General features: G+C 32.6%; 1 protein-coding gene across 1 annotated transcript; it reads left to right on the forward strand.

Moving 5' to 3' along the window:
• Positions 1-656: 656 nt before the first annotated feature.
• Positions 657-7,978, forward strand: LOC128160790 (uncharacterized protein K02A2.6-like). Its single transcript, XM_052824118.1, has 2 exons — positions 657-1,866; positions 7,881-7,978. The coding sequence occupies exons 1-2, from the start codon at positions 657-659 to the stop codon at positions 7,976-7,978; spliced, it is 1,308 nt and encodes a 435-aa protein (XP_052680078.1).
• Positions 7,979-10,831: the final 2,853 nt, after the last annotated feature.

Genomic DNA, 10,831 nt, shown 5'->3' on the forward strand with positions numbered 1-10,831 from the left:
TACTGAAAAACTCGATTCTGGCAAGCTGCGAGTATGCCTTGATCCTCGCGATCTCAATCAAGCAATTTTACGTCCTCACTACTCTATGAAAGCCTTAGAGAATATAATTCCGAACTTAACTGGCGCTCGATACTTCTCTAAACTTGACGCGCGTTCGGGTTATTGGGCTATTGAATTAACTGAAAAGTCCTCACATATGACTACTTTCAACACGCCTTTCGGTAGATACCGATTTTTGCGCATGCCCTTTGGCATCAGATCTGCCCAAGATGAATTTCAGCGCAAAATAGACGAGTGTCTTGACGCGATCTGGCGAAAAAGGGGTCAAGTTAAATTCCGACAAACTCGCTGTTGGACTAACCGAAGTTCCATATTTCGGACACATACTGTGTGCAGACGGTCTTAGCCGGATCCCGGCAAAATCGCCGCTATTCGCGATATGGAACACCCTTGTGACCGCAAAGAGCTTGAGACAGTTCTTCGAATGATTAATTATCTAGCGATATTTTCTCCAAACCTATCCGAGATCACGCATCCGATGCGGCAGCTCTTGCACAACACTTCTGAGTTCATATGGGATGAACCACAAGCTAGTGCATTTCAGAAAGTCAGAAAGGAGATCATGACGAGATCCCCTGGTGCGGTACCAGCGTACTATGATCCTTAAAAAACCCCTCACACTGCAAGTCGATGCATCTAAATACGAACTTGGCGTAGTTTTACTACAAGACTCTAGACCCGTCGCATACGCGTCTAAAACTCTGACCTCAAGCGAAATTAACTACGCGCAAATAGAAAAGGAAATATTAGCAATTCTGTTCGAGTGTAAGCGCTTCCATCAGTATGTTTACGGCAGACGCTTTACGGTTGAAACAGACCATAGACCCCTCATCTTCATTATGAAGAAACCGTTAGCTGCAGCCCCCGCGAGATTGCAACGAATGCTTTTACAGCTACATCGATACAACATCGATATTGTTCACAAAGCCGGCAAGGACATACCGGTAGCTGATGCGCTTTCGCGTAAATTTCTTAGTGATACTTACCCAGAGCTCTCTGATAGCATGAACGCCTTAGTACACAGTGCCATGTCGAGCATTACGATCAACGACACGCGACTAGATGAGACGCGTGCCATGATGTCCGCTGATCCGCACAGTCTCAAGCTGAAGCTCACCATTATGAATGGCTGGCCAGACAATCAACGCCACTTTTCATCATTAGTCAAGGAATTTTGGAACTTTCGCGACGAGGTAAGTGTAGCTAATGACCTGATAGTTAAGGGCAACCGTATTTTTGTTCCGAAGGGACAAAGGCAGACTATGCTTGAACGCATACACACCGGTCACATGGGTGTAACAAAATGCACCAAAAGAGCGCGCGATATTCTGTTTTGGCCAAAAATGTCCTCGGACATTGAGGAAATGGTCCTCATGTGTAATACATGTCTTGAAAAGCGCATCGCTAACCCAAAGGAACCTTTTATGCCCCATGAGGTCCCTGAGCGTCCCTGGCAAGTAGTAGCCACTGACTTGTTTAGTTGGGATGGACAAGATTTTGTTACTGTAGCTGACTATTACAGTCGATACTTTGAGGTATACCCTCTTCGAAATACTCTAGCAGGTACAGTCATTCAACAAATAAAAGTCGCATTCTCCCATCATGGGATACCAGAGAAACTTGTATCTGATAACGGCCCCCAGTATTCTTGCGATGAGTCTGCGAAGTTCAGTAAACAGTACGGATTTATTCACGCGACGTCGAGTCCGACTCACGCGCAATCTAATGGTCTCGCCGAGAAAACGGTACAAACCGTTAAACACATATTTGGTAAATGTAAAGCTGACCGTAAGGACCCTTATTTGGGTATCCTGGAATACTTAAACACTCCATTAGAATGTAATACTTCCCCCGCGCAAGCTTTGATGAGTCGACGTCTTCGATCCATCATACCATCACTTTATGAACAGTTGTCCTACGGCACTTATATATATATATATATATATATATATATATATATATATATATATATATATATATATATATATATATATATATATATATATATATATCTATCTATCTATCTATCTATCTATCTATCTATCTATCTATCTATCCTTTTATTGTGAAAAAATAGTCTACTTCCATTCTCAACTATCTGATAATAGGTAAAGTAGGTAAATTGTAAGGTATCTTAAATATGCAATCAATTTTAAATCAGTTGAATCCTTCAACGTTAACGACTAATTCAATCCAAAAATATAACTATCGCAGCCTCTGTGTCGATCAATAAATTTACATTGATGCGTTCGACCATAACGGTTACCATATAAAAGACAACAAAGGAACCTAGACACAATTTGAGATAAAAAATGTTGTATTTAATTTTTCTGTATCAAATGTTTTATTTGTGTATTTTGAATGATTCACCAAAATTTCAATGCTAGAAATCAAGTTACAAGCAAGATACTCATATATTTCCATGATTTGTGTTTACGCTATTTGTCAAATATGATTTCCTACATTTTAACCTTCTTTACATATATCACTGTTATGCTCTAAATGTTTAACTATGTTGTATCAATGTTTAACCATCTATGCCCCAGTTTCAAACAATTTTCTATGCAACGCAGTTCGTTTCACTATGTTGGTTAATGTTTTATTGATAATGTGTTAGAATTGTCTTATGTACCATTTATTCGTTTGTGCCTGTACTTAATTTTTTTTTTTTTATGATTTATTGTTTTTGTTCCATACATACTAATACTAATGTTGACATTATTAAATTCAGTTTTTATAAATTTTATACACATGCATACTCACTCACACACAAGTATATTTACATACATTTTTCAATATTAGTGGTAAATGGTTACTTTGCTTCCAAAAAAAAAAAACCAAAAATAAAAAACAAAAAAATAAATAACAAATAATAATACGAATAGTAATAATCATAATATCATAAACTAATCTAAAAATGTTTTTCCATGTAAGCCACAACTTTTCAAAATTGCGCAGCTTTTGATTTTGGATAGCAACATATTTTTCTACATGATATTTTATTCTTAAATGACTGAGTAGTCCAAGAAAATTTGGCATTTTGTTTTGCATTAAGGATATAAAAATATATTGTTTAACATATAGAATTATGAAGTTTATAACTCTGTTATTGTTTGACACTGGTAGATCACCAAGAATAACATTCGAAACATTAAAACCAACTCTTTCAGAGGTTTTTCTGTATATATGAAGACTTAAATCACTCCAGAGTGTTTGTACTTTATCACAAGCAATGAAAACATGTATTATTTTTTCAACATTTTCCATACAAAAACCACAACAATCAGAAGTTTTAATGTTAATTTTCTTAAGGTATTTTCCAACAGGAACAATATGCCTGTACTTAATTTGTAAATACTAGTATTTGTTTCCATGGTAGTTTTTACCTTGACATCCAATAAAATCTATGTGTTTGCAATACGTGATTTTCTGATTGGACATGGTTGAAACTATCTGAATGACAGAATAAAGATAATCTGATTTAATTTATCAACAACAAAAAGCAACATTAGAGGGAAACTTATACCAATACAATGCATATGTAAACAATAGCAAAACTCAAGCTCTGTTGAAGAAACAAAGAACTGTAACCTTTGTAACTTGTTAATAACTCTATATTTTACTTTCCAATTTTGACAAAGCATTAAAAACATCCATATAAACCATATAGACAACAAAAATGAAAAAATAAAATTGGGAAAATTTGAGCTCAAATCTTGTCCAGGTCCCTTTTAATACAAAAATTACATCTCCGCGGGAAAAGGATGTTATTCCTAAACACGTGTTAGCGGCCCCTTTTAATACGTTGAATCACAGGAAAAATCGACCTTGATTTTGATTTATTACAGGAGAGTAAAAACTGATTCAACTTAATTAGTGTCCATTGCTTTGATCGCTTTATATTTTAATAGTTAGCGCTTTATCGATGATTTTGTAGACCCACAAACAATAAATATTGTTCTGCATTGTGACACTTTCATTGCAACCAATGCAACAATCAATAAGATGAGCAAGACTAGTCCTTATACTTGTGCAATAGAGGATATGAATATCAAAATAGCTAAACAGAATGTACAAGACTCGTTCATATATCATGTGACATTGTTTATCGCCAAAAACTCATAAGTAAAGAATAACGCTCGTTGAAAATACAACTTACACATAATGCATTTGCATAAATAAAGATCATCGGGTTGTATAGTCATATCGAACACACTTGTGAATGTCAGTGACAAGCTTGGTATAGATATGTAACATTGTGAAGAATTAATCGAATCCACAAAAAGCAAACAACATTAGTCTATAAACAAGGCCATCTGAAATGGTGCATGTATTTTAAAGTTACATAAAAGCGTATTAGGGCACACACACACAAACAAAGAGAGAGACACAGAGAGAGAGGGGGGGGGGGGGTTCGACAAAATACGTTGACCAGCTGAAGGAGAAAGATGTACATGTACGTAATTGCTTTCGTGTATTTTAAAGACTTTCAAATGTGGGACGGAACTAAGAGTACGGGGATTGAATGTAAACAGTGTAAAATAATGATGATTATCACCATATGATTGTTTTACCTCTGGTAAAAAGGGTTATTTCAGTATGCAGTAGTTGACCATGAATGAGTTCGCAAAATGGCGGCGTCGTAGATTTAAACAAACTTTGTCTGCTTAAATCAAACCCCGATATTTGATATCTAAATTATAAATCAATAATTGGCTATTTGACTTTTTGTGCATATTACACTTAAAATACATCGTGGAATGCTGTCATTTTATTTTCAGACATTCGTCGATGTTCGAATTTTCAATGTTTCCAGACATTTTCAATGATATTTTAATCTGGACTTTGGGCTAGGCATGACAATGTGTTTATATTTTTGATGCTTTTCCAAGCATTGCCTCTGGTAGACACATGACAAGGTGCGTTGTCCTCCTGGAAGATCCAGGGTCGGTAAGGGAAATGTTGTGCAACCACATGACATAAATGGTCATCAAAATTAGAAACATCCTTATCAGTGTTCATGTTGCCGTCAACTAGTGAAGGTTTCATACGCCATGGTATAAGATGCACCCTAAAACATAACAGATACCCCGAAACGCAGCACTGTTAAGGTTTACTTTGTGGTCGCGCCGACCAGAAAGTACGGGAAATGTTAACTATGACATCATACAAAACAACAAGTCAAAAATGTTAGTAAATAAAGTAATTTCCGATTATTATGGGGACAAACACATTATACTACATTAAAAATTACTCATGCCTGCAAGTTTGTTGTCAAATAAGTCCAACAACGATAAATATAAACAACTGACTGATTTTGGTGCACTTGTCGATGTGACGTCATACTGTAAATTTAAACGTATATTTTGTGTAGAGAGCGGCGGATCAATCAATTTTTTGACATGGAAAAATGCATTTTATAAATTAACAGAGCATAATCTTAAAACAATTATTATGCCATTAAATCCTACCCCTGCGAGATGAAGTAAATGAACCGTTCATGAAGTTTCATGATGTATTCATGACTGGTTCATAACTGGTTCATAAAGGTGGTTCATGAATTTTATTCATGAATATATTCTTAAAATATAATTCATGAACAAATTATGAATATACAAGAATACAGGAAATACCTGGTATTCAATAGTTCTAGGTATTGAACATCCATGAATTTTCATGAAGTTCTAATTTACGAAATATATAATTTATTTCAAATACTTTTATAAATAACATAGTTTACTCTAGTATTCAGAACATGATCTTTTAAAAAAAAAATTATACATCATAAAATATTAATATTAAAACACAGTCTTCATGAACATTTATGAATATTCATGCAAACACCTATATAAATGTGGCATCTTTAATTTTGAAGAAGAAAGATATGATATATTATAGTTTCATTATTGATTCAATTCTAAGAAACATGTAAATTCATTGACAACAACGAAGGTCTTAGACATCATGATCAAATGGTCATTACTAGATCCTAAATTTGACGCTTAATTTCTTCATTGTTCAATTTATATTTTAAAAAAAATGACATAATTTATCAGTGAATAAGCAGTCGTTGCAGATGCTACATTATGGCTGTTTTATGTTGTTAAAAATCTTGTAAACTAAACTGAAAAAGTGAAATAATTTAAAAATTTGCATATTTCTTTGGAAAAAAAAGATTTAATATACGTTGATTTCCAACTTGTTTGTAGTATATCAAGTTTATTAAAGACGTGGTCGGTTGTCAGTCTAGCATAGAAGCATAAATACACACAAGACGAAATGCGTCTGTTCCTTGGAGAACGACAGAGAAAATGTTCTGAGCACATTCGGTTGAAATTTGGAACCTGTCGAGTTTAGAACCTTTGCGGTTTCTTTGTAAAAGGCATAACTGTTGCACACATTTGAAAGCGATTCATTCTAAGAAGTTACAAATCCGTTACGTAAATATTCCGTTGAACTTCCAACAATGCATTTATGATTAGCTGTTTAAACTCAGACAACAACCGTTACTACACTCCGAGTTTCCAGGAGTCCGCCATTGTTTATGAGGTGTCATGTCAATTCGCCTCCGTTACAAAACACACTGAACTTCAATTTGTCAATTAACTTAATGTTAAGCAATAATGAAAATATTACTTTAAAACATTAATGCAAAATTATAGAAATAAAGTATTAAAGAATATTTAATTGAGTGTAAATTATTTTTTAAGTTCCAAAACCTTGAGGGTTCAAAAACGGAGGGGGTTGAAATTTAACAGACACAACTTGTGTAAACTGAACGATATTAAACGTACATTTCTTCAATCTCTGAAAATATAATAATGAAAACTTAAGCATTTTATAATTAGTTTCATTTAAAGATATTTTTTTATTATTATTAACATATGTTAAAAAAAATTATTTAACCAAATGAAAGAATCTCAGAATACACAGTCAGCGAGTTGTTATGATTCTATTACGTCACTTCCGCCCATTAATTACGATTTTGAATGAAAGCAGACGGATCTTCAACATGAGCCATGGATTGATTAAGCATGGAACATGCAAGAAGATAATGCAGCAGATGAAGTTCAAAGTAATGGTATTAAAGGAAATATATATAGTATGTATATATTGAAATAATTTTTATGTAACAAGGGAGTCAAAACGTAAGATTCGTTTTTTTCAAACATTTCAAAATGGCGGTTTTTAATTTGTAGTGAAATTCTTTTTTGACTAACTTATAAGTTTTAACTACATAATTGATAATAAATTACACATTTGATATACCTAAATCGGTGCAATTACAAGGTAAAGTTATATGCTAATGTCATTTGAGTCAATACAAATTTATTTTTTTACTCTAGAATTATGCAGTGAAACCAGAATATTGGACAGCCTTAAAGATAGTGATCATGGAACATAAATTTAAGAAAGTAATAAATAAATGCTATTGCAAGTAATTGTAAATTTCTAATAGAATGGCCAGTATCATTTACAAATTTGAAAACAGTTATAGTTTCATCGTAATTTAAGAAGTATTTTTTTATTCAAGTATATAGATACATTGAAGTGGATTGAACAGCAGGCATAATGCCTATTTATGTTTTCTCCTGAATTTTTCATCTTGTTTCATCTTGTTTTATATTTTTTGCGATATCACTTTTTCTAGAGTAAGCACTCTCATCCTTAAGCTCTTGTGCAATTTTAGCATTATCTTACTTGATAAAAATATTTGAAATAAAAATTAAATGAGATGATTGAATGATTAGTTGATGTTCCAAATGTTTTAAACGACATGTCATAATTATACTGCTATTTGTCATATTATTTTTGTACAGTACAGAGGTACAACTCTTCTGCCACCGAAGGGACTATATGTGAAGCCCGAAGAATTGCCACAAAGAAGTATTATCACCAAGACATTCTGGGTTTGTAGAAAATAATCATTTAAAGGATGGAGCATTTTACCTACCATGCAGTAAATGCACATTGCAATATATGGAATACAAGTGAAATCAACATGAGCAAAGGCAAGGAAGATGCAACAAAGGAAGATTTCATAAAGAACATATTGATAGTAATCAACTAGTTATCATATTCTGATGTCGCTTATATTTCAAATCATTGCATATTGGTATGTCAATTCTAATATTGTAACATTCCTTTAAAGCTAATGAGTTAGTATTGATATCATTACCTGTTGTTTTGCAAACTTTATTGAACTTGCTGATTATTTAAAGTGATAAGTACATAAGAATTATGTGATACATAAGATATTGTCTCATTATTCTTTAATTTATTATAATAAAGTATAATGTATTTGATTTTTTAGGATATTTGACCTTTTTATATACAAAATGTAGAAGGTAAGAATTTTCATGAATAGTTCGTGAATTTTATTTATGAATTATTCATAAATAAAATTCATAATGATATTCATGAACAGTTCATGAAGATTCATTAAACTTATTCATGAACAGTTCATGAAGATCCGATGAACTTATTATTGGACATCCATCAAATGATGAATCTTCATGAATATAACTGTTCATGAATTATTCATGAAAAAGTATGTTCATGAATATTCATCAACATTTTCTCATGAACAAAAATTCATGACTTTAAAATGTCCTATAATAAGTTCATGGGATCCTCATGAACTTTTCATGAACATTTCATGACTATAATTCATGAATCATTCAAGGGAAAATCATGAATTGTTCATGATCATCTCGCAGGGGCATATATTAAGCCTGTTTTGATTCGGCATTTGATTATTTTTCAGAGCGTGTATTATTTCTTTTCTAGAGTGTTTAATGTACAAGTCATAGGTTTTTGACACTGGGAGGCATATCTAAATCCGCTTTTTACAAAGGCATGCGCTAAACAGATCATTTCAATCTTTTGGATATAAATTAAGGGAAAGTTTAATTTATAAAAAAGTGCTGCGGCTTTGATGAAATCTATAGAATGAATTAATAAATACGTAAAATATTAAGCAAAGGTCATATATATTCCAACCGGAGCTCATTTCTTTGATATTTATTTTAATATATATCTTATATATATCTAATTTTTTTATTCAAATAAGGGTATGCCTTTGTAATATTGAAATTTGTTCGTGACCTCCATTCGGGAGAATTATCAACACATATCACGTACTATCAATTCAGGAGACCACACTAAGTGTCATACAAAGTAGCATTTACTATACTGTTTCTTTTAGTATCACATTTTTATCAGGATAAAAAAACTTAACATAAATATTTTGAAATAAAAGATGCATCGTTTTATGAACGTTTAAATCCGCTGATATTTAACAGTGCCGCGAAGGTGAGATTCTTGTAAATTTGTAACGATACTTTACTTGAGATAATGAGAAGTATTAATAAGCGTAAAATATCTATTTTTCTTCACGTTGAACATTTTAAAAGCTAAGCAATAAAAAGTCATATCAAAGGCAGTAACATCATATCATTTCGTCTAATAACTACTGAGAGAATAAATAATCAGATTTGCAGTTGAGCAGAATGTTTGTATATTGTTTTCATCTTCATAGTGTGGAGATGATTTTTTTATAACTTGTAGGTACATGTAGTTACTCAAAAACGTGTGACATGATAAGGAAAATTATTTTTAGTTTTTCATGTGTTTTGTCCAGAAAAATAGGTATGATGTTTTAAATTATGTAGACCATTCTGTGTACCAATATTTATATCTCAGGATACGGTTTAAATAACATCTTTAAAGAAATTGAGGGTTTTTTGCAGTTGTCTTCGACAACATTTGTACTTTTTTGCTGCCCTAACAAACCCAATCTTTTTTTCATTGTATTCCAATCAAAGAACAGGGGCACTTAATAAGCTATAGAGAATAGGCCCTTTTCAGTGCCGTTTTTATGTAGAAAATGAGGATTTTTAAATGCCTATAGATAATCTAAATCCGGAAATATCGTACTGAACGTATGTGAATTGTGTCTATTTGAATCAGATTGAGGAGACATTCAAATCGACATTATTCTGTTGGTAGATCGATTGACTAAATCGCTGAATTTATGCTTTAGTTTACGTCTGGAAAAAACTCGAATCGACCTCAGAAGTTGCATATTACTATAGTGATCAAACAAACATCATGACCATACAAAGTCGATAGAAAGCGATTGAAAACGTGTCAGTGTTTTACAGTGAGCACATTTGACAAGACTACCTGGATAAAACCTATGTGACCATTTAAAATAATCTATTCCATATGCGAGTTCAAACATAGGTCACGCAGGTAATAGCTGTTGTTTGCTATAGGAAACACCTTGAAATTACATTATTCATATTATAGGTACCAGCCTCATGTTGTACACATTTCTTGTGCGTCTTTTATCTTTTTACAAGTTTGTACACGGTAAGGCTGACAGTAAACAAAGGTTTTGAAATGAATGCCCCTCCTCGATTTACAAATCAAAACCACACATGTCGGCTGACCCGTACTATGTTGTTAAGATTCGTGCCTTTTATATACACTAAATTCAGCGCTAAAACATGTTGACTTTAATAGTTTGAATATGAACAAATTATGTGAGATAAAAAATAATGATTAATTTGAATCTTCATTTTTTAAACTTTTTACTGGGGCCTATTAGTGCACTTGTTCTTTTTAGTTTGTTGTTTTCGACACTCCACAGAAAATAAACAACAATTCTTTTACAATATTTCTTCCTTGTCTTCGAATTTAGAAGCATAATTTTTCTTCAAAGAATCCATTTTGTTTGTTAACATTTTGGGCATTCATTTTTAAT

This window comes from Crassostrea angulata, chromosome 8 (genome assembly GCF_025612915.1).
Source record: "Crassostrea angulata isolate pt1a10 chromosome 8, ASM2561291v2, whole genome shotgun sequence".
Lineage (NCBI taxonomy): Eukaryota > Metazoa > Mollusca > Bivalvia > Ostreida > Ostreidae > Magallana > Magallana angulata.

Bases quoted from the DNA above. Each gene is read 5' to 3' on its own strand.
- LOC128160790 (XM_052824118.1), top strand. From the start codon at position 657: ATGATCCTTAAAAAACCCCTCACACTGCAAGTCGATGCATCTAAATAC. The intron at 1,867-7,880 runs GTATCCTGGAAT...ATTTTTGTACAG, and splicing joins CCGTAAGGACCCTTATTTGG to TACAGAGGTACAACTCTTCT.